The 24,052-nt window shown below is 47.5% G+C and overlaps 1 protein-coding gene across 1 annotated transcript in view; it reads left to right on the plus strand.

Moving 5' to 3' along the window:
• ARHGAP35 (Rho GTPase activating protein 35) overlaps window positions 1-24,052 on the plus strand; it is a 132,286-nt gene that overhangs the window by 39,804 nt on the left and 68,430 nt on the right. Inside the window, 29 exon segments of the mRNA XM_030219979.1 lie at window positions 7,533-7,764; window positions 7,767-7,934; window positions 7,937-8,118; window positions 8,120-8,597; window positions 8,600-8,652; window positions 8,654-8,705; window positions 8,708-8,917; window positions 8,920-8,990; window positions 8,993-9,023; window positions 9,026-9,114; window positions 9,116-9,188; window positions 9,191-9,229; window positions 9,232-9,276; window positions 9,279-9,629; window positions 9,632-9,889; window positions 9,892-9,995; window positions 9,997-10,081; window positions 10,084-10,130; window positions 10,132-10,257; window positions 10,259-10,399; window positions 10,401-10,571; window positions 10,573-10,716; window positions 10,718-10,822; window positions 10,824-10,923; window positions 10,926-11,094; window positions 11,096-11,141; window positions 11,143-11,190; window positions 11,192-11,369; window positions 22,045-22,228. Coding sequence (XP_030075839.1) covers window positions 7,743-7,764; window positions 7,767-7,934; window positions 7,937-8,118; window positions 8,120-8,597; window positions 8,600-8,652; window positions 8,654-8,705; window positions 8,708-8,917; window positions 8,920-8,990; window positions 8,993-9,023; window positions 9,026-9,114; window positions 9,116-9,188; window positions 9,191-9,229; window positions 9,232-9,276; window positions 9,279-9,629; window positions 9,632-9,889; window positions 9,892-9,995; window positions 9,997-10,081; window positions 10,084-10,130; window positions 10,132-10,257; window positions 10,259-10,399; window positions 10,401-10,571; window positions 10,573-10,716; window positions 10,718-10,822; window positions 10,824-10,923; window positions 10,926-11,094; window positions 11,096-11,141; window positions 11,143-11,190; window positions 11,192-11,369; window positions 22,045-22,228 — 3,770 coding nt within the window. The 5' untranslated portion in view covers window positions 7,533-7,742.

Here is a 24,052-nt window from a genome sequence, read left to right on the forward strand (position 1 = left end):
ATGGTTTTGTAGCCCATTCCAGCCTTGTGCAGGTGTATGATCTTGTCCCTGACATCCTTAGACAGCTCCTTGCTCTTGGCCATTTTGTAGAGGTTAGAGTCTGACTGATTCACTGAGTCTGTGGACAGGTGTCTTTCATACAGGTGACCATTGCCGACAGCTGTCTGTCATGCAGGTAACGAGTTGATTTGGAGCATCTACCTGGTCTGTAGGGGCCAGATCTCTTACTGGTTGGTGGGGGATCAAATACTTATTTCCCTCTGCAGAATGCAAATAAATTCATATACTTTCCACAATGTGATTTTCCGGATTTAATTTGTGATGTGCTATCTCTCACTGTTACCAATAACCTACCCTTCAATTATGGGCTGCTCATGTCTTTGTCAGTGGGCAAACTTACAAAATCAGCAAGGGATCAAATACTTATTTCCCCCACTGTACTTGGGCTTCTAAGCTCTCTTTTGCCCGTCATTACAGGCTGGATGTGGCTGCCAGGAGGGACGCGCGTTTTGGAGCACAAGTGCTGGCGCGTGGTGTGGCTTGTTCCCACCCTATCTAGGGATTGCTTTGATACATCCCATTCGTAATGGATTCATCTGCTGCTGATGACAAGGAAGGGAAAATTAGGTTCTTACCTTAGTAATTTTCTTTCCTTTAGTCACAGCAGATGAATCCATGATCCCTCCCTGATTGACTGTGTTTTCTGTTCAGTTTTTCCTGCAGACATGTTCCTTCATTGGGAGAAGTTGGAAAACAGTCTTCAGGATTTCTGTTCTACTACAGGAGGTTGAGTTCGTCCCTCCTTTGTGTTATTGCTCCTGTTCTGGGGCGTTAGTTCACTGTGAGGAAAGTTCATGTTATGCTACTTTGCGGTTTAACACTGCTTTGGAAGCTTCAAATACTGAGAGGCAGATGGAGCTAGTCGTCCAGGAGGCACTATAGTTTTCAGTGTTCTCTGTCTCCCCCTGCTGGTAGGTGGACACAACCCATTCGTAATAGATTCATCTGCTGTTACTAAAGGAAAGAAAATTACCAAGGTAAGAACCTAATTTTCCCATCCTTTCAGGATCCTTACCTCTCGGGGGGGGGGGGGGGGGGGGGGGGACAATTCTCCAGATGGGTTAGTTTTGTGCATACCATGACAGGAATGAACCTTGCTTCTAAGCCAGGATATGTAGAGTATGATTTCGCTGTAATAATTGCATTGTGCCAAAGAGAGCTTCTTTTGGAGTTCACATGTTGTATCGTGTACAGGCAACTTATCTAGGTGCACTTTGAAGTTCTTTTTAATCAAGCCTGTGGCACCCCAACAATGGGAAATATTTCTGTCTTTCTGCCACATTTTCTTAGTTTGGACTCTATTTCTTGATACATGAGGATTTTTCCTCCACTGATTCACCGGATAATTGTTTGGGACTGTCACCACTATAATTGAAACCCTTACCTCTCCTTTGTGGAGGACTTGAGACTGATGCACAAAAGTCCCCATTAAAAACCGTTTAGATCCTCTCTAGAACTTAAACGATTTGGAAATAGCGATTAATGCTCAAAGGATATTGCAAGCAAATGAGCTGCAAGCAGCTTGGTAGGGAAAGCGCTTAGCACATGTGCTAGGGCTGGTTGTACTCTTTCCTTTCCCCTGCAGTACTTGCTGGTTCCACTGTCCCCCTGGCTCCTTTCCTTCGCAGTGCTGTAGTTCTGGCTCCACCTTTCTCCTGCAGCTTACTTGTCTTCCCTCTGCTCTCTGATTCCAAGCTGATATAGGGACTTTCCTCAGCCGATTGGTTCTCTGCTTGTTTCTCTGCCCCTCCCCCCAGCTGACATCACAGGGGCTTTCCCCAGCTAATTGGCTGCTTGTTTCTCCACCCTCCTGGCTGACATCACAGGGGCTTTCCCTAGCTGATTGGCTGGCTGCTTGTTTATCCACTCCCCCAGCTGATGACATAGCTGACATTACAGGGGCTTTCCCCAGCCAGATTGACTGTCTGCTTGTTTGTGCACCTGTAATACATTTGCATAGGATTATCGTTAGCTGCTACCCCGAACAGTAAAAACCACTCAGAACTCTGTTGTGTATTACACACTGAGGGCTAGATGCACTAAAATAAACGAGCCAGTAACGTGGGTTTTAAACTGGTTCTAGCCAATTAAGCGAGCAAGTAGTAAACCGTGAGCAAGTGCAAGGTGATGCATGTGGGGGAAAAAGAACCCGAATTATAGCTACGTCATGCAAGGTTCCACGTTAGGAGTTACGGACTAAGAAAGGGATCTGGGTGTAGTCGTCGATAATACACCGAAACCTTCTGCTCAGTGTGCTGCTGCGGCTCAGAAAGCGAATAGAATGTTGGGTATTATTAGGAAAGGTATGGAAAACAGTGTGAGGATGTTATAATGCCGTTGTATCGCTCCATGGTGCGACCGCACCTAGAGTATTGTGTTCAATTCTGGTAGCCGCATCTCAAGAAAGATATAGTAGAATAGGAAAAGGTGCAGCAAAGGGCGACTAAAATGATAGCGGGGATGGGACGACTTCCCTATGAAGAAAGATTAAGGAGGCTAGGGCTATTCAGCTTGGAGAAGAGACGGCTGAGGGAGACATGATAGAGGTATATAAAATATGAGTGGAGTGGAACAGGTGGATGTAAAGCATCTGTTCATGCTTTCCAAAAATACTAGGACTAGGGGGCATGCAATGAAACTACAGTGTAGTAATTTAAAACAAATCGGAGAAAACTTTTCTTCACCCAACGTATAATTAAACTCTGGAATTCGTTGCTGGAGAAAGTGGTGAAGGCGGTTAGCTTAGCAGAGTTTTAAAAAGGGGTTGGACGGTTTCCTAAAGGACATGTCCATAAACCGCTACTAAATGGACTTGGGAAAAATCCACAATTTCGGGAATAACATATATAGAATGTTTGTACGTTTGGGAAGCTTGCCAGGTGCCCTTGGCCTGGATTGACCGCTGTCATGGACAGGATGCTGGGCTCGATGGACCCTTGGTCTTTTCCCAGTATGGCATTACTTATGTACTTATGTGCCATGCACAAAAGGCATCTCCAAGCCATTTTCCGATCAGGGTAGCAACTAATGAAAATGGAATGCAAACGAGCTAACTATTATAGTAATGTGGACGCGCCGCGATGCACTACCGATTCCGATGCATGCACAAAAGGAATCCAAACCCTTTACCATGATATATTGAACGTGTGCTCAGAGCCTGCCGGTAGTCCAGAGCTGTCATAACACGTCCATGTAGTGCGTGCATAACCCTCCGACGTGCTATATATGCGTGGGTACATTTGTCTGAGAAGTCATGGCTGCACGTGGGAGAAAGCCCAACTTCTCTGACATGGACGTGCTGTGGCTGGTGCAGCTGTTTCACAATAACGAGAAGCGCTTATTCCCCCGTCCAGGAAGAGGAGCAATATAATGCGCTTGGACCAGGGCTGGGAAGTACTGCAGCGCCTGTTCAACAGGCGTTCTTTGTACCCCAGATCCGTAAGTATTGCCAGCATATATGGACGTTCGTATGTGCGTGTAAAAAGGTATTTGATCAAAAAGTCACTCGCGCGCCTATAAGCTCCGCTTCCGAGTGACGTGTATCTTACACGCCCTGGACGCACGTCTATGATGTGTGACACCATGTGATACCATGTGTTTAGCAAATGACTATTGTGCACATGCGTTTCCTACACGCTACCGGGGATTTCACCAGAATATCACCAGAATATCGATATTTTTCATGCAGCCACCTTTTTAATACCGCACCAAACATTTGCAAGTTGTTTTTTTAGAGCATCCATCGTTTTTTCAAAATCGGTAAGTTTACTACGTGACTTTTACGTTTTTGGTTCTTTTATGTTTTGTTGATGCATCTACCCCTGAATAACGTGATCGCTAGACTGGCTAGAACCAGGCGTTGCTGGCACGGTAAGCTTTGAGCATTGGCTCCTCAGTGTCTATTCATACTCTACTATCTTTTTTTTCTGCCAAGCTGATCTCTCCATTTCACATGAAACAGGAGGGATGTTTGCCCTCCTTTGTGGGGTGGACTCAGTGGCTTTGGGTCAAAGGCATCACAAGTTGGATGTCTGTAGGGTTCTTTGGTACTTGCATGTGATAAAGTAATTTCATCTCTCAGATCACCTCTTTGTTCTCTTCCATGGCCCTCTGAAAAGTCATGTGGCTTCCAAGATCTCCATTGTGAGATAGCTCAAGGCAACTATTGAGGCTGCCTACATTTGCAGAAATAAGACTGCCATCTGGGTAGCAAGCTACTTTCACTCAAGCTCTAGCTGAGGCATGGTTGCTCTGGAAGATATCTGCAACCCCCTCCCCCAATCCTGTAATCAGCGAGCCTCCCACCCCCACTCCAGTTAGCCGAACAGTTGCCCAGCCACCCCCTTGCCCACAGTCATCACCCTAGCAAGCCCCTATCATCACCCTAGGGACCTGGTTAGCTACCTCCCAGTCCCTACCCTAGCAAGCTGGTCGCCTTACACTTTCTCCTGCAGTTATCCTTACCTTGACGTCTACAAAGCAAGAACTTTCTTCTTTACATTGCGGAAAGGAACTTTTCCTCCTTGCACAGTACTACCAGTGTAGGTGTCACCTTTTCTCTGTACCATGCGACTCGTGAGACTTGAGCATCTCTGCATTGTGCTACTCAAACTTGTAGAGGTGTGCAGTGCAGAGAGAAAAGCAGCACCTGTACTGGTAGTAGCTGCCACAGGTCAAGATAAGATCAAGGTAAGGAGCTAGCCTGATGGGAAATCTGGAGGATAACTGACAAACTCGGGGGGGGGGGTGGGGGGGGGGGGGGGGGGGGGGGGGGGGGGAGAGTAGTTGGCTACGTAGAGTTGGAGGTAGAAGTTGGACGCATTGTTGCGTTTGTACTCCTGAGGGGTGAGCCCTAGTTTGAGGGGATGTAGCTAGCTACATGGTGGGGTATAGGGGGCTGCTGTGGGTGGCTGACTGGCTCTACTGGTTGTTGTTATTATTTATTGCATTTGTACCCCACATTATCCCACCTTTTGGCAGGCTCAATGTGGCTTACAGAGTAAGGTTATGATAAAGTCAGTGCATGATTTAAATACAATTGATCATAAGCTGAGGTAAAGAGGATTTACATGTTCATATATTGGGTAGGTGTGAGAGGGTGTTTTAGGGTTGGAGGGATAGCTGATATTGGGAAACAGGAAATTATGGGGATAAAGGGGTGGGGAACAGATGGGAAAGAGAGGGACGAGAGTGGTTGTCAACAGAGTGCAGGGAGGGGAGGAGGAGGAGAGAAAAGGACACGGAGTGACACCAGGGGAGGGGGGCTGCTGGCTTTGTATTTCTACTATTGGCCTGCAGTGGTGCTTGAAGTGGCAGATTTACCAAGCTTTCTTTTTTCCTTAGACATAGATTTATTTAATTTATAAAATGTTTATATCCTGACCATCTACAAATCTAGGTGGCAGTGGGAGGGGAAAACAGGCATCAGGCCATAAAATTTGCTGCAGCAGACCTTAGAATCTTCCTCCTCACCCCTCTCTCACCTTCTCTGCTTTTAACTTGAGTTGGAGGAGTCGGGGTTATAGATCCCAGCCACTGGCTCTTAAGTATTTGGGCCAGCTCCTAAATATGAAAACAATTGTGAAGTCCTGTTTAGCGTTGATTATTTATCATAATTGTTTTGTTATTGATTTATAACTACCCTTCAGCTAGTTAGAGGGTGTATGTAAATGTGAGTTATAAAGAAATGTATTTGGGTCATTATAAAACTTGAAGTTATTGAATAATCTGCCGTATCTGGTATGTAATCAGTATGTATTTCCGTCATGCCATCAGACTGTTTATTTGCTTAAGGCATGGTAACGGTTTCCCTTTTCTTTTTAAATCATAGAAATAAGGGTTCTAGAAAGTGGAGAGTTTTGAAGAAAAAATACTCATCATTTCTTCACTACTTAATATAAATAAACATACAGCAGGAGGTTGTGGACTACAATACTGATTACCAGTTTCCAAAGTGAAACAATATGAATAGATGGCGTTTACATTTAAAGTAAATTCTGTAACTTTCCTTAAAACTGCATTCTGTAGGAAAGCAGCATTTCCCCCTTTCAGATTGGCAGGGAATTCCTGTTCCTTCTGAGAGTCCCCACACACCATGATAACCCTGAATAGAATAGTTTCTATGAGAAGAGAATCTAAAACAAGACAACTGCTATCTTGAAAGCTCTTACTGTTATTTCTGTTTAACAGATAGTCCTACTTCACCACTATCAGCCAGTAGGAAAAAACATCCTCCTATATAATAAAAAGCACCGCAACGTTCTGAAGCTGACTCCGTAAAAGGTGAAGCCTTGAAGCATTCGTGCTCTAGTATCCATCTCCTGAATTGACGTCACGTACTTCCGGGTTTCTCATCAAACAGCAATGACCAATCACGGAAGTGAACGCTGCACAGTGCCAGGCAACGGAATGCGATGTCACACACATGAGGGTGTCGTCGCCCTCCCTCCAGTTCCAGCCCCCTCCCTCCAAATTTTAAAAGTCACTTCACTACGAAAGTCCGGTTTACGGCGGCCGGCAGCAGCAGTAAAGGCGTGCAGGCTCAGCCTTCTCTCTCTCTCGCAGCTCTGGTCCTGCCTTTGCGGAAACAGGAAATGAGGGCGGGACCAGAGCTGAGAGAGAGAGAAGGGCCGTGCCTGCACGCCTTTTACTGCTGCTGACGGCTTGCCGTAACCCCTACTTGGTAAGTGAAGATGACTCTAAAATTCGGAGGGAGGGGTGCTGGAACTGGAGGGAGGAAGGAAGGGACGACGACCCTGGAACTGGGAGGGAGGGGGATCTTGAAACTTGGTCCCCTGGAACTCGGAGGGCGGGGACGACCCTGGAAACTCGGAGGGAGGGAGGGGGGAACCTGAAACTTGGTCTCCTGGAACTCGGAGGAAGGGACCGACCCTGGAACTCGGAGGGAGGAGGGGGACGACCCTGGAACTCAGAGGGAGGGAGGGCCCGACCCTGGAACTCGGAGGGAGGGGCCCATGGCGCACACTCTCATTGTCACACACACTCTTTCTCTCTCACAGACACACTTGCACCAGTCTCACTCTCTCTCACACAGTCACTCTCACACACACTCTCTCAAACATACACACTCCGAGGAAAACCTTGCTAGCGCCCGTTTCATTTGTGTCAGAAACGGGCCTTTTTTTACTAGTTCCCAATAATGATCCTCAGTGGAATACAATTTTAAAATTAATCTTTTAATAATCTTGCCAGTTTGTGCATCGGTTAGGCTTTACCTTCTATCTGTTCTTGCACTGTAATCCTAAATAATTTGTGTCAGTAGCCCTGTAATTTCCCTTACAATGGTATGAACAAAATTAGACTATTTGGAGACATTACCCTGAGAGTGGCTGTAAAATGAGGTTTTTTTCAGATTTTAACATCAAGCTTATGGTTGCATTCTATGCTGTTTTTATTTTATTTCAAATAGTATTCCATGATTAGACTACTATTTTATTTTATTTTTTTTCTAGGATAAAACACAAATTGACCAGTTATGAGGATCAGCAATTACCACACTGCTGCAGGCACATGCATTATGGAACAACAATCGGCTGCAACAGTAGTCTGTCTAGCTACTAATAGTTACATATTCTATTTTCTCTGATTAGAAACTGCATGGGGGTACTGGAATCACAAATCCTCTAGGCAGCAGTTAATTTGGGCAGGATGAGTCTACAACGATGATGATGGCAAGGAAGCAAGATGTCGCATCCCTACCTACAATATCAGCGTGGTGGGATTGTCTGGAACCGAGAAAGAAAAAAGGGCAAGGCGGGCATTTGGGAAATCATGTCTGTGCAATCGGTTTGTACGACCTAGTGCAGATGATTTCACCTGATCACACCTCGGGTCCTTAGCACCAGTTGACTTTGGAGACGAGTTGTCAACAATGATCACTTTTTGTACTGGGGGAGGGTTGGGCGTTCTCTGGAGGATTGCATGGAATGTAAAATACACATCGTTGAACAGACAGAATTTATTGATGATCAGACTTTTCAGCCTCAGCGTAGTACAGCCCTACAGCCCTATATCAAAAGGGCAGCCTCAACTAAACTGGGCATCTGCTGAGAAACTCATGTACTTTTGCACTGATCAGCTGGGGCTAGAGCAGGACTTTGAACAGAAGCAGATGCCAGATGGTAAGCTGCTAATAGACGGCTTCCTTCTCTGCGTAGATGTCAGCAGGGGGATGAACAGAAACTTTGATGATCAGCTCAAATTTGTTTCAAACCTTTACAATCAACTAGCAAAAACTAAAAAGCCCATAGTGGTGGTTTTGATGAAGTGCGATGAAGGAGTAGAACGGTACATTAGGGATGCGCATACTTTCGCCTTAAGTAAAAAGAATCTGCAGGTGGTGGAAACTTCCGCTAGATCCAATGTGAATGTGGACTTGGCTTTCAGCACCTTAGTGCAGCTAATAGACAAGAGTAGAGGTAAAGCTAAAATCATCCCATATTTTGAAGCTCTGAAACAACAGAGTCAACAGATAGCTGCGGCAAAGGACAAGTATGAATGGCTTGTAAGTCGCATTGTCAAAACCATAATGAAACTTGGCCAAATGTCAGCCATAGAATGCAGAGTTGTAGTAGAATATCAAGACTATATTTATTTGGAAGGGACACAAAAAGCCAAGAAACTGTTTTGCAACACGTGGATCGTCTCAATTGGGAACATATAGAGCACAGAAGGAAGACCTATTTGTCAGTACTGCCCACAGCTTTGGATACACTCATACCAAACTTGGATGAAATAGATCAGTCAAACTGGTGAGAGTGATGAAACTCCTGGAAATCAAGCCAGAGTTTCCCCAAATGGTTCTTTATCCTAGAAGAGACCCCCTGGGATGCAACCAGTCCATTGACAATATGGAGGACGAGAGGATTCCCTTTGACCTACTGCAGGCGCAACCAGCAGAGGAGCTCTATTTGCAACCCACTTAGAGAAACTGAGGACTGCTAGGAGAGGGCCGAAATGAAAAAGGCCTTCAAGAGAAACCGGAAACATCCCTTTTCATAACTCCTGGGCAAACCTTGGGAAGAAGCTCGTAGTTTTTATTATGAATGAGGAATTTTACCTGTGGCTGGAAGAGAGTGTGTATATGGAGATCTATAGCAAGCACCAAAAGAAATCATAGAAAAGGCAAAAGAGGACTTTCAGGAATTGCTTCTGAATATTCAGAGTTGTTTTATGAGCTGGAGCTGGATGCAAAGCCAGCAAGGAGAAAATGGGTGTTATTCAAGATGTTCTTGGTGAGGAACCGAGATTTAAAGCTTTGCAAAAGCTACAGGCAGAGAGGGATGCTCTGATCCTGAAACACATTCATTTTGTATATTACCCAACAAAGGAAACCTGCCCCAGTAGCCCTGTTTGTGTAGACACAAAAATTGAGCACTTGGTTAGTTCAAGAGTCATCAGGCCATCTGATCGCAATCAGAAGAATGCTTCTTTGGACCCAAATGTAGATCGAATAAATTTAGTAATTCTTGGTAAGGATGGACTTGCACGAGAGTTGGCAAATGAGATACGAGCGCTCTGCACAAATGATGACAAATACGTAATTGATGGCAAATGTATGAACTTTCCTTGAGACCAATTGAGGGCAATGTACGACTTCCAGTGAATGCTTTCCAAACACCAACATTTCAGCCCCATGGATGTCTGTGCCTTTATAATTCGAAAGAGTCTCTGTCTTACATTGTGGAAAGCATTGAAAAGAGTAGAGAATCAAGCCTAGGCAGAAGGGACAATCATACAGTTCACCTGCCATTAACATTAATATTGGTTAACAAGAGAGGTGACACAAGCGGTGAGACAGCGCACAGCTTAATCAGCAAGGTCAGCAGGGTGCTAGTTAAACTCCAGGCATCTTTCTTGACCCAGCTTCTACAGGCATTGGCTATGGGCGCAACATTAATGAAAAGCAAATTGGTTCAAGTTTTGCAAGGGTTGCTGGACTCAAAGCGTAACTTGAACCTTATAAGTTCTACATCAGGTATGAAAGATCTGGTGGATTTTGATCTCGAATTGTTATGTGCTTGATGTGTGGAGACCCATTCAACACAGATTGACATTCTTCTACCTATCCTTCAGTCCTCAACCTGCAAACCTTCCCAGTGCGGAAAACTGCAATTCTGTTGTGCTGAATTGCCAATAGGAACACACAGAAAGCGCATTGAACTTTCAGTCCTCTCATTACCATTCTTCATTTAGCATTAGGAAAAGCCAGTTAGTCCATGGATACATTGTTTTTTATTCAGCCAAGCGTAGGGCATCCTTGGCCATGCTCCGTGCCTTTCTATGTGAAGTTCAGGACATTATACCCATCAAACTGGTTGGCACTTACCAATGGCTTGGTAAGCAGTCTAGACAATGATATACGCCAAGAACAGTTGGACTGAGGGGAGGAGATTGCTCAAGATATTGATGGAAAGTTTACAGTTTATACCTTGTGGCCATCTAAACTCAGACTTGATATATTTCATCCATTTTTCAAAGATGTGATGGAGAAAAAAAAATGTAATAGAAGCCACTCATATGTATGACACTGCTGCTGAAGCCTGCAGTACCACAGAAGAAGTGTTTAATTCACCACGTGCAGGCTCACCCCTCTGCAACTCCAACCTGCAGGACTCTGAGGAAGACAATGAGGCACCACCACAACCATATCTTATTCCGAGAGGACCAATCCATGGCTGCTTTGCCCAAAGATCACTCGAAGCTTTCCATGGAATTGGAGGGAAATGATAGTCTATCATCATTCATGTCCTGTTATGAGCACTTTTGAAAGCAAACTGAACAACAAAACACCTCCGGCAGTTAAACCAAAGCCTTCCATTACTTATGACATTGCAAAGGGAGATCGACATACCTGGAACCAGGAACGAGGGATGGACAGAGGAAGTCCTTGGCATGTGTAAGTTGGGTACCCTCAGATGGCTTTGATCCATCTGACTATGCAGAACCCATGGATTCAGTGGTAAAACCAAGAAGTGAGGAAGAAAATATCTACTCTGTTCCACATGATAGTACCAGGGTAAATTATCACCATACCTGAACTCAACAAGGTTCAGTCTAATATGCAGTGGGAATGGTTCAGACAGTGAAATGGACACTAGCTCCCTGGAACCGTGGCCGAAAAGTTTCCATTATTAGTAAGCCAGTGTTGTATCGGACCAGGTCGGTAAAAGCTAGGGGAATTGCAAGTTATAGGACCAGTTTTCAGTGTTGGAAGTGTGACGAGATGGGCATATAAGGAAGGAAGAAGAGGATTCTGAGTTCACAGGGCTATAGAGAGGGGACACGCTGTCATTCCATATGACCCTGATGGAGAGGATCCAAGGAGAAGGAACATTTTGCGCATCCTAGGAGAGGACAACTAGGGGAGGCAGCACAGGTGGTGGTTGTGTGTGGGGGGGGTTGGTGGGGGGGGGGGGGGGGGGGGGGGGGGGGGGGGGGGGGGGGGGGGGGGGGGGGGGGGGGGGGGGGGGGGGGGGGGGGGGAGGGGGGTTGGAGGAGAGGGAATGAGGGAATAACTAATGAGGATTCCTTGGGTTCTCATATTGTATCTTGAAAAATGCTACTTTATATGCATGCTCATGCCAACCACCCACTGAAATAAATACTGCATGTTCCTTGTTGCCCATGTACCCCAAGCATAGTTCATTTTAAGTAATTGTTGTAGAATAGGGTACTCCAAGGCACAGCCTAAAATGAACCCCTATTGTTTCTTCCCCATTTGAGTGATTGAAATCATTGATGGTATGTAGCATTTCCTGGAGAAGCTGAGAAGGTGCTTTTGGTATGCAGAGGAGTTTTTGCTCAGCTGCTTTCCTGTGCTGCTCCCTTAGTCTTTTCGTGATATATGACATTGGATCTGTTTTTCAATACTTGAGTTGGTTTGCTTTTGGTTCCTGGACTCTTTTTGTCCTCTTAATATCTTGAGGTTTTGGCTCTGTTTGAACTCCTGAGGCACTCATGTTGGCATGCTTCAGGCAGATATAGATAGATAAAGATAAGATGCAGACTAGGTTTAAATCTAATTTTCCTCTTTCAACGTAGTTGATGGCTCCTAAGATTTTCTCTTTGAGGTCAACTGAAATGATCTGGGCTATCCTTGTTAAACAGCAGCTTAAGTCGTGTCATCCTGCAATCACAGGATTGAACCTCATTGCATGTGCTGTCATAGCAACATAGAAAATTACAGCAGATAAGACTATATGGTCCACCCAGTCTGTGTATCCACTACATGCTTAGTTTTACAGTTTGTTCTTCTCCCTCAGAGATCCTCTGTATTTGTTTCATGTTTTCTTGAATTCTGATCCTGTCTTTGTTTCCATGACTTCCACTAAGAGGCTCTTGCATGCATACATCATCCTCTGAAATGAAATATTTCCTTAGATCAGTGCTTCTCAACTATTTTATTTTAGGGCACTTTAAAATTTGCTTCATTCTCGTGCCACACAAAGCCAAATGTTGACATCCCCCCACTTTTGCACCATCAACAGCATGATCAGTTTTCTGCTCCCCACCACACCCACCAAGCATGTACTTTTTACCACACGCATTCACGCACACACATGCATACACACTCTCACCCATCTAGCATGTCGTCCTTGCTGCTACTCACACCCATACCCATCTAGCATGTCCTTCTCTTTTCACTTATCTCCTTCACTGCTGGCAGTACTTTTCACTGAGGACAAGCAGGACATCATTTACCACAGATTGGACGACGCTGATAGAGCCCTGGTGCAAACACTGCCCAGCATTCTAAGGCTTCTAGAAGATTTTGGCAGCCCTCTTCAGTCTCGCAGGACTAATAGTTGTCTTTACATGGAGCTGAGAGGATGGTTTTCTCTGCTGTCAGTGTGGCTGTTTTTGTTTTGTTTTTTTGGTAAACTTTTGTGGCCTTCCCTGTCTCTGTGCGTAAAAAAAAAAAAGACAATAGTACAGACTTTAAATACTAAATATTCTAGCCATTCTTTGTGTGAGTAGTACTGGACCAATTCCCCTTTTCCTCATCAATCCTCCAGACCGTTCAAGATGCTTGGGTTATGCACTCCTACCAGTAGAGGGAGACTGACAACACTAAAACTTCTTATACAAGTAGCCTGTGCAGACCTTCTACGAACCAGTATTTTCTCAGTCTCAGCAGAGGGTAGATGTGTGCAGCCTGTGCAGTGTACTCAGTCTGGCAGGCCTGTTTGGGGTTTCTAGGTTGGGTTGTAAATGTTAGAGAACCCACAATTGGATCTCTATTACAGGGTGTAAGTCCTAAGGGGCTTCTTATTCCCTGTGGGGTGTCACACCCGGGTGGCCGGGTCCCTCCCCCCTGTGCTCTTCCTCTGGAGGACTGCTTGACCTGGGCTACAGACCTCATTCTGTACCCTTGAGGTGTTTAGGCATCAGCAACGAGGTTTAAAAAAAAATAAACGTTTTTAAAAGGTGGCTATTTTGGCCGTTCTTGTGGCAGTCCAGAGATAAAACGTCTTCAAGGGCGTTCTTGCCTTAGGCGGTTTTGCCTATTAGTCTGTCAGAGCACAAAGCAACTGTTTGTTGTTATTGTGTTCGCGGCCATTATGTCTAAGCCGGCGGAGTCGGTTTTGCGCGAAGCGCAGCATTGAAGTGAAAGGTGGCCAATGTAAATTTTGTGGGGAGCCTACGTTGTCAGCGCTCTTGCCCCTTGTGCTTTCCCCTGAGTTGGCGGAGGTGTTGGGCGGCGTTTTGACCGCACATTCCGGGCCAGCAACGGTGGGGCCGGTTTTGGCGGGAAATGTGGCCATTTTAGCTGCGTGTCCCGGGTCATCCTCGACGGAGCCGTTTTTGGCGGGAAGCGCGGCCCTTTTGGCCGCACATTCCGTACCGACGCTGGGGGACCCGTGTGTGGCGGGAAGCGCGCCTAGTTTAACTGTGGATCACGTGATGGACCTGCCGCCTCGGGAGCGAGGGGGGGTCCGTTGCGGAGACTGCGGGAAGTGTTGTTGGGGCTTCAGCGTCAGGTGGGGGGTCTGGCTTCCCCCTGAGTTTGTTTGGTCTCTATATAATGCCTGGAGAGCTGGCCCCTCTCAGGCTGTTTGTTCCCCGGGGGCTGCTAGTTCAGTGGGAGTTAAGCACCCACGGGTGGTATTTCAGAGCCTATGAAAATACTTTCTCTGCCTGGGTCGGACGTTTGAAGTGACCCAGGAGAGGAGAATCTCTTAGATGTGTCTGAGGATCAGGATGGGCTAAGTCCTGGGGAAGATTCTTCAATGGTTCGCTTTTTCATAAGGAGGAGTTGTTAGAGCTCATTGATCAGGTGATCTCTACTTTGAAGTTTGCTCCAGTGGCCACTCCCTCTACGGAGGGACCCCAGGTAGATCCCTTGGTTAATGGGATTCGGAGAGCCTCCCGTTCCTTTCCCATGAATTCAGACATCAGGGACATGGTTTTTCAGGAATGGTCTGTGCCGGAGGCTACTTGTAAGGTGTTTAGGGCTATGGCGCGGCTGTATCCCTTGCCTCCAGAAGATTTAGCCCTGCTGAAACCACCTACTGTGGATGCGGTGGTTACGGCGGTTACTAAGCCTATGGCCATTCCAGTGGATCCTTAAGGGATCCTCAGGATAGGAAGCTAGAGTCCTTTCTGAAGCGCAGCTTTGATTTGTCGGCTTTGGCTTTGCAAGCCTGTGGTGTGGGGTCTTGGTAGCCAGAGCTTGTTTCCGTTGGGCGGAGAAGCTCTTGGATGAGCCTGCGTTAGATAGGACTGGTTTGTTTCAGGACCTGGCCAAACTGGAGATGGGGTCTTCGTTTTTGGCAGACACCCTTTATGATTTGCTAAGGGCTTTGGCTAAGAATATGGCTCTGGCGGTGACGGCTCGCAGGGCTCTTTGGCTTAGGGGCTGGGTGGCAGATGCGGCCTTTAAAGCAAAGTTGTGTTCTCTACCTTTCAAAGGTTCTATGTTGTTTGGAGAGGACTTGGATAAACTGATGAGTGGTCTTGGGGATACCAAGGTCTCACGGTTGCCGGAGTACAGCCTAAGGGGCTAGTCGAGGTGGTTCGGCTAGAGGTCGGTGTAAGGACGTGGCGGTACAGGCCGGGCCACGATTTGGTGTCTCCTTCTAAAAGCCGGTTTTTTTTCCAGCGGACGCAAGTCCTTTTGAGGGGGTCGTCGGGGAGGTCAGAACTCCTCCGGATGTGCCGAATGAAATGGTAATAAGTCCTCCTTATGAAGGTGTGCGGGTCCAACCTCTGGTGAAGGTCGGGGTGGGGACCCAAATTACTTCAGATCAGTGGGTGCTGGAGGTCGTTCGCGACCGGTTATGCGCTTGAGTTCGAGCACCCGCTGCCGGATCTGTTTCTTCCCTCTCCTTGTCACTCTCCGAGTCAAGTTAAAGGGCTATTCAAGAGACTCTGGGTCGCTTAATCTAGTTGGGAGCTGTGGTACCCGTTCCTCGGCACGAGCTGAGAAGGGTTGTTATTCCATTTACTTTGTGGTGCCGAAGGAGGACCAGTTTCGACCCATTTTGGATCTCGGTCAATGGGGCGCTCAAGGTGCCATCCTTCCGCATGGAGACTCTGCGCTCAGTGACAGTGGCTGTTCGTCAGGGAGAATTTCTCATGTCACTGGATCTCACGGAAGCATATCTGCACGTGCCGATTCGAGAGACCCATCAGCGTTTCCTTCGTTTTGCTGTTTTAGGGAGGCACTTTCAGTTCTGTGCTCTGCCTTTTGGTCTGGCAACGGCTCCACACACCTTCTCCAAGATAATGGTGGTGGTAGCAACGGCTTTGCGGAGGCAGGGAATTCTGGTACATCCGTATCTGGACGACTGGTTGATCCGAGCGAAGTCTTGGGCTCACAGTGTGGCGGCGACGACTGAGGTGGTCGCGTTTCTGGAATCGCTCGGATGGGTAGTGAATGTAGTCAAAAGTCAGTTGATCCCATTGCAGAGTCTGGAGTACTTGGGAGTGCGGTTCGACACAGCAGTGGGTCGTGTTTTTCTGCCAGATTCTCGGATCGCCTCTCTTCAGCAGCAGGTCCGGCTGTTAATGTCCGTTCAGAGTCCGACAGTTCGAATGTACCTTCGGGTTCTGGGCCTCATGGCAGCGACAATAGAGGTAGTACCATGGGCCAGGGCGCATAAACGTCAGCTTCAGGCGGCTCTGTTGTCCCGATGGTCTCCTCAGGTACACAGTTTGGAATTGAGGTTGCCATTGAGGGTGGCTGTGCTCGGCCCATCTGAAAAAGGGCATGCCGTTGGAACCTCCTCAGTGGGTGATTCTGGTAACGGATGCCAGTCTGCTGGGCTGGGGAGCTCAGTGTCTCGGTCGGTCCGCGCAGGAGCGGTGGTCGATGGAGGAAGCTCAGTGGACTATCAACCGGTTGGAGACGAGGGCAATTCGGCTAGCTCTGTTGGCGTTTCGCTCAAGTGTGGTCAGAAAGGTGGTAAGAGTTATGTCCGACAACGCGACAGCGGTAGCGTATGTCAACTGGCAGGGGCGGTACAAAGAGTCTGCGGTTGGCAATCGAGACGACTCTGCTCATGAGTTGGGCGGAAAGGCATCTAGTGCAGATTTCGACGGCGCACGTGACTGGGGTGGACAACGTGAACGCGGATTTTCTAAGCAGGCACATGTTGGACCCCGGAGAGAATGGTCTCTCGGCACCGTTCGGTGTTCGACCAGATAGTTCTAAGTGGGGAATGCCAGTAGTGATCTCATGGCATCTGCACAGAATGCTCAGGTTCCTCGGTATTTCAGTCGGCAGCGGGATCTGTGAGCAGAAGGGATCGATGCGTTGGTCCTTCCGTGGCCTCAGCAGGTATTGCTGTACGTGTTTCCCCCGTTGCCCTTGATAGGTCAGTCCTGCAGAGGGTAGAATGTCATGCGGGTCGTTGTTGTTGGTGGCTCCGAATTGGCTGCGTCGGCCATGGTTAGGGTGATCTGATGCGCTTGTTGAAAGCGAGCCTCTGCGGCTGGGGGGCTCGGTGCTGTTGTGTCAGAGTCCAATTGTCATGCCGCATCCGATGGTTCTCTCTTACGGTGTGGCCCTTGAGAGGAACGGTTGAGAAGGAAAGGGTTTTCCCCTCAGGGATTCAGACGATGCTGCAGTCTCTCAAACGTTCGAACGTCTTTGCCTGTGTGCGTGTGTGGCGCATATTTGAAGATTGGTTGGGGACCGGGCATGTGTCCCTTCGACCACTTCTGTGTTGTGCATTTTAGATTTCTTGCAGGATGGTTTTGAGAAAGGGCCTTTCATTGTCACTTTGAGGGTGCAGCTGGCTGCTTTGGTGTGTTTTCGGAGTAAGGTGCATGGGCAGGTTGGTTGCGTCTTCCCCGGATGTGGTCCGTTTTTTTGAGGGGGGGTGAAGTTGCTTCGTCCTCCTCAGCGGCCGGGTAGTTCCTCAGTGGGATCTTAATATCGTTCTTGACTCCTTGGGCGGTTCTCCTTTGAGCCCTTGGAGTCTTGTTTCGATAAAAGACCTTACTATGAAGGTGTCTTTTTGGTAGCTATATCGTCGGCTTGCCGAATTTCGGAACTTCAGGCTCTTTCATGTAGGCCTCCGTTCTTTGGTTTTCTAAGGAAAAGGTTTCGCTGCGTCCAGTGCCTTCACTTTGCCTAAGGTGGTATCCTCCTTTCATGTCAATCAGGTGATTTTCGTTGCCGGTCTTGGGGGACTGGACAGGGGATGCTTCTCGATGCCGTTTGGCGAAATTGGATGTGCACAGAGTGTTGAAGGTTTACTTGCACAGGTCGGAGGAATTCAGGTCTTCGGACAGGTTATTTGTCCTTCATGGGGGGCCCAAGAAGGGAGCGGCCTGCTTCTAAGGCATCTATAGCTCGGTGGTTGAAGGATGCCATCTCTTCAGCTTACATATTGCATGGCCGTACGGTGTCGGTGGGGCTCAAGGCACATTCCACTAGGGGGATGGCGGTTTCTTGGGCAGAGAGTAGTTTTGTTCCACCGGTGGACATTTGTAGAGCAGCGGTGTGGTACTCCCTGCATTCTTTTGTCAAACATTACAGAGTGGATGTACAGGCAAGGGAGGATGCCAGTTTTGGAGCTGCACTCCTGCACCCTTAGATGTGTTTATTGCTTTGGTACGTCCCAAGCGTCTTGAACGGTCTGGAGGATTGCTGAGGAAGGTGAAATTAGGCCTTACCTGCTAATTTTCTTTCCTCTAGATCCTCCAAGACCGTTCAAGAGCCCACCCCAGTGTATCGAACAGTTCAGTATGATAATTCTTTAGATTTCAGTTGCTGATATTTCTAGTAGCTCCTGTGATTTGGGTCCTGGAGTTTTACTAAGGGCAGTTTGTTCAATCAGTTTGTGCCCATCTGCAGTTGAATTCCCCCGTCTTAAGGGGAGGAGATCTGAGTGTGGATTCAGTGGTTTTGTTTAGGTGGAGGTGTTTTTTTTTCCTCTGCTTTGTTACTGTTTTACTGGTTAGTAGAAGGTCTGCACAGGCTACTTGTATAAGAAGTTTTAGTGTTCTCGGTCTCCCTCTGCTGGTAGTGCATAACCCAAGTGTCTTGAACGGTCTGGAGGATCTAGAGGAAAGAAAATTAGCAGATAAGTCCTAATTTCACCTTTTTCTTTTGCATTTATCTCCTTGATATTTTTAGTTTTATTGGACTTTGTAAGTTTTATTCTCCGAGGACGAGCAGGTTATAATTCTCACACGTGGGTAACATTTCTGCTCTTCACAGTTCGGTCCTAAAGATGTTTTTGGATGCCTTTTCAGCATTTTTTTCGACTGCTTTTTGCTGTTCCAATGTTCTGGTTACTCTTTTTGCCTTACCCTTATTGGTTTAGTTATCTTTTTCCCACTTTTAAGTTTCCTTTATTTTCTGCATCATTAGGCCGTTTTTAGGCCTTGACTTTGGACAGGTTCTCCCGTTCTTTTTTTTTTTTTTTTTTCCTCTGGTGCTTTGCCCCTTTTTCGGCATCATTGAGTTGTTTGATTTGGCTGTGGAAGTTTTTCCCTCCATATCCACAAGAGTTCCCTGTGGCTTTTAAGTGCTGTACCCGGTGCAATAGGACCATCTCTGCAATATACACCAATTCTTGGTGGGTGTCTTCAGTGTTTGGGGCCAGATCATAGCCCTTCCTACTGTGTCCTGTGTTATAAGAACCCAGTTATCCAAAGAGGCTCAGTGTGAAGATTTTTGGAGCCAGGTCTGAATCCTCAGTGTCGACATCAACATCAGTTGTGCCGGCATCAATGTCGGGGTGTTGCATTGGTCCATACAGCTACTAGACCTATTGACACTGGGATCAGTGTTGAACCTGACACCCGTGATGACGTGAGGATTTGACGTCATCCTCGTCAGCAGCAAGGTGCCTTGATGACCGGCTTTGGGTGAAGGCTGAGAAGCATCGGCATCGATTCCCCCATGACACACGGTGCAGGGAGCTCCAGGGCATTGATTTCGGCACTCGAGAAGTATCGGCACCAGGAACACCACTCTCTTTCCACACAGGAGGTGCCGATTTGCTGGTCTCGCTGCAGCCAGGACCAGCCTCCCATCTCAACCCCAGCAGCTCCGCAGACTGTCTCAGAGCTGATGCCCTCAGCCTTTCCCAATGTCGGCCCTCAACGAGTGCATCTGGGCTTTGTTCCCTGAGCTGCTGGCTGGCTTCCTTCATGTAACAGACTGGATCGGCATCGAGGGTGCTTGTGCTTGCCATGCCTCTTGTTTTGGCCTCGTTTGGCTCTCAGCTTGTGGTGTGGCCTCTGACACCAGTGTTGCTTGTGGCCCCCGGTGTTCACCACCACCCAAGCCGGTTTGCCCTCAACGATAGTGGAGGAAGCTTTGCCAGAGTTGAGGAGGAAGCTGCCCATTCGATGCCTTTCTTGAGGACATGGCTCTTCTGAGTTGAGGCAGGCTCAGTCTCAGCTGTCCCATATGGAGTTTTTGACTGACACTGATGAGGAACGCTCATGGGAGTGTCTGAGGAAGATCCACGGTACTTCTCAGAGCAGAGTCTTATGGTATTCCTTCTGACCACCTCCCCTCCAGAAGAAAAGAGAAAGTCTTTGCTAAAGAGCCTTTCCTTTCCCTTTCCCTTTGTTGTCAAGGAAATGGCAAGTGCCATTCCATTTTCTTTAGAGATGGAAGACGAGCCCAGGGCCAAGATGCTCGAGGTCCTGGACTACGAGTCTCCTCCTAGAGAGGCTGTGATTGTCCCGCTGCATGAGATCTCTATCGGTCCTGATACTTCCCAAAACGATTGACACAATGCAGTAGGTTCAGAGTACCCCTGGGTTTTATTAGCTTCAGCTGCCTCATCACTCCTTGGTAGTTGAATCCGCACTCAAAAGAGCCAAGAGTTCTAGAGACTATGCTTTCATGTCCCTGGGCAGAGAAGCCAGGACTTTGAACTCTTTTGGGAGGAAGATGATTCAGTCCTCTCAGCTCATGTCCTGTATTCAGTCATACCAGCTCTTCATGAGCATGTACTTGCGGGACTCAGTGTGGAAGCTGCTAGATTTGGCAGACTCTCTCCCTCCAGAGCAGGCCGAATTGCTTTACCAGTTGGCCAAGTAGCAGAAGGCATGTCATAAGTTCTTGGTCAGGGAAACCTAAGACACTGATGAGGCTTCCAGGAACTCTGCCCAAAGTATAGCAATGTGCAGACTCTCGTGGCTGCATGTCTCTGACTTGAAACCGGTGGATCAGCAGAGATTGACGGATGTCCTATGCCGGGGGCATAATCCTTTTGGCATGAAGGTGGAGGAGGTCTCTGACCAGATCAAAAAACACACTGATACCATCCACACTCTCCCGCTGAATGCCTTCTGTGTCTGCCTCCTCATCTAGGAAGTTTTTGGGCAAGTCAAGAAGGGGGTGCCTATTACTCGCAGAAGTGTAGATACGCTTTCTCCTCTCACCTGCCTCAGCAGGCACAACCCCAGCGCGCTCGTTCACATCAACAGTGTGCGCCTAAGCCCCTGTAGCTCCCCCCCAGTCAAAGCAGGGGACAAGTTTTGACTGGCTCCAACAGAGCATAGCCATAGTAAAAGTGTCCATAGCGGATTACTTGCTGGTAGGGCGAAAGCTGAAGTTCTTCCACAAAAGGTAGCCCCTTATAACCTCCGATTGGTGGGTTCTCCAAATAGTTTGCCTCGGTTATGCCCTAAATTGGTTTCTAAAACCTCCAAATTGCCCACTGGGAGCTCATTGGTGCAGCTCTCAGCATGGAACTCTCAGCCCCTTTGAAGGCCCATGCGGTCGATTCCGTTCCACCAGGGAGGAAGGTGTGGATTCTGTTCTAGATACTTTCTCGTGCAAAAGACGACAGGGGGGATGTGTCCCATACTACACTTAAGGGCCCTGAATAAATTTCTGGTCAAAGAAAATTTCAGGATGGTTTCTCTGGGCACCCTTCTACCCATGATTCAGGAAAACGATTGGCTATGTTCTCTGGACTTAAGGAATGTATATACTCACATCCTGATATTTCCAGCCCACCAGGAAGTATCTATGATTTCGGCTGGGATCACATCACTACCAGTACCACATGCTGCCTTTTGGACTCGCATCAGCTCCCAGGGTTTTTAACAAATGTGTAGCAGTAGTCACAGCATCGCTATGCAGACTGAGAAGGCCATGTGTTCCCTTATCTCAACGATTGGCTGGTGAAGAGCACGTTGAAGAACAGTGCTCGGGAGTCCATTTGGAGGATTGTTTGGGTGCTAGAGCTACTAAGGTTCATTTTAAACTACCCCCAAGTCCCACCTTCGCCCTACTAAACAATTGGAATTCATTGGAGCCCTGCTCGATACACAGAAGGTTCGAGCCTTTCTCCTGGAGCCGAGAGCAGACACTCGCAGCAGGTCACGAGCCTCACAGTAGGTCAAATCTCAGCAGATGTTGAGGTTATTGGGCAACATGGTGTCCACAGTATACATAATACTCAGTGGTGTCAAGCCACGATAAGTCTGGAAGATGTCATCCAAGTGTCCCCAGAGTTTGTTTGTTCTCTTCTGTGGTAGACCATTCAAACCAGTTTGACTCTGGGACTCCCATTCCAAATTCCTCAGCCGCAAATGGTGCTGACAGCGGATGCATCTCTTCTGGGTTGGGTGTGGATGGTCCTCAAACTCGAGGAGCTTGGTCCGCCCAGAAAACAGATCTTCAGATTAATCTTCTGGAGCTCCTGGCGATCTGGAACATAAGGTACATATAAGGCTTTCAGAGATCAGCTGTCTCACCAAATTATGCTCATTCAAACAGACATTCAGGTTCACATGTGCTACACCAATAAGCAGGGGGACACCGGATATTGCCCTCTGTGTCAGTAGGCCATCTGGATGTGGCGCTGGGCTTGCCTCATGACATGTTTCTTCTAAATACTTATCTAGTGGGCAAAACTAACAGTCCGGCCGACAGGCTGAGCAGGGTTATGCAGCTGCATGAGTTGTGTCTCCACATGGGCATTACCCGTGAGATCTTCCACTCGTGGAGCACCCTCTCGGTGGATCTCTTTGCCACTCAAATGAATCACAAGGTCCCTCAGTTCTGTTCCATGCTTCAGGCCCACAACAGACTAGCGTCAGATGTGTTCCTCCTTCATTGGAGGATGGGTCTTATGTACCTCCCATTCCTCTTGTAGGAAAGACTTTGCTGAAACTCATGAGAGACAATGGGGCCATGATCTTGATTGCGCCTTACTGGCTTCCGGCAGATCTGGTTCCATCTTCTTGTGGAGTTATCCGTAGAAGATCAGTGGAGATTGCAGTGTTTTCCAACCCCCATCATGCAGAAAGAGGGATCTCTTCTGCATACCAACCTTCAGTCTCGGGCCCTCACAGCCTGGATGTTGAGAGCCTAGAATTTGCTTCCTTATGTTTGTCGGAGAGTGTCTCCTGGGTCTTGATGGCTTCTAGGAAAGATTCCACCAAGAGGTATTATTCTTTCAAATGGAGGAAGATAAAGACCAGTATGGTCCATCCAGTCTGCCCAACAAGATAAACTCATTTTACATGGTATGTGATACTTTATATGTATACCTGAGTTTGATTTCTCCTTGCCATTCTCTGGGCACAGACCATAGAAGCCTGCCCAGTACTGTTCTTGTAGTAAGTTCTGAAGCTAACATCGAAGCCCCTTAAAATTTACACTCCATCCCATCCCTATCTATTCAGTCACGATCAGGGCGTTGACCATAGAAGTCTGCCCAGGGGAGACTAGATATAGAATCCAACTCTACTCCCCTAGGCCCGTTTTATTTTGTTCCAGGCTGCACTCACGCTCAGTTTGTATTTAGTTTCAGGTTAATCTGATGTATGTCCTTGCCATTGCAAAGCCCGATTGACCACTGTTTGTTGTTTTCAATGAGCCTGGATGCTAGGGATACCCCGGTTGTGAGAATTAATGGCCTGCTTATCCTTGGAGAAAGTGAAGATATTTACCTGTAGCAGGTATTCTCCAAGGACAGCAGGCCTTATATTCTCACAAATCCACCCACGTCCCCTTGAAGTTGTCTCCTATTTTTCCTTTTTTTTATGCTGTAGTATTTAACTGCAGTAACCATGCTTTTGCGGCAGGTGGGAGAGCACTCGCAGATGTGTGGTGTAGCGGCTCCTGTGCTCCACAAAGCTCTTGTTTTTTTAGCTTGTTACAAGTTCCGGACTGAGCAGCAAGGGGATCGCATTACACAATTGTGAGACTGTAAGGCCTGCTGTCTTCAGAGAATGCCTGCTACTCTTCGCTTTTGAGGGTGACACAAAACTATTCAAAGTTGTCAAAACACATGTGGATTTTGAAAAATTGCAGGAGGACCTTAGGAATGTGGAAGAATGGGCATCCAAAAGGAAGATGAAATTTAATTTGGATGTTAACCCTAAAGGATGCACTGGGCAGGGCAGGGCTCTGCCATTTTGAGGAGGCTCCTGAAGAGGAGAGAAGGGAGTGCTAGTCCCTCCCTCTTCCAACTACTACAACAAGGTAGGCTGCGGACCGAGGGGGGGGGGGGGGGGAGTTGGGGCGGCGTCAGGAGAG

The sequence above is a fragment of the Microcaecilia unicolor genome, chromosome 11 (assembly GCF_901765095.1).
Source record: "Microcaecilia unicolor chromosome 11, aMicUni1.1, whole genome shotgun sequence".
Classification (NCBI taxonomy): Eukaryota; Metazoa; Chordata; class Amphibia; order Gymnophiona; family Siphonopidae; genus Microcaecilia; species Microcaecilia unicolor.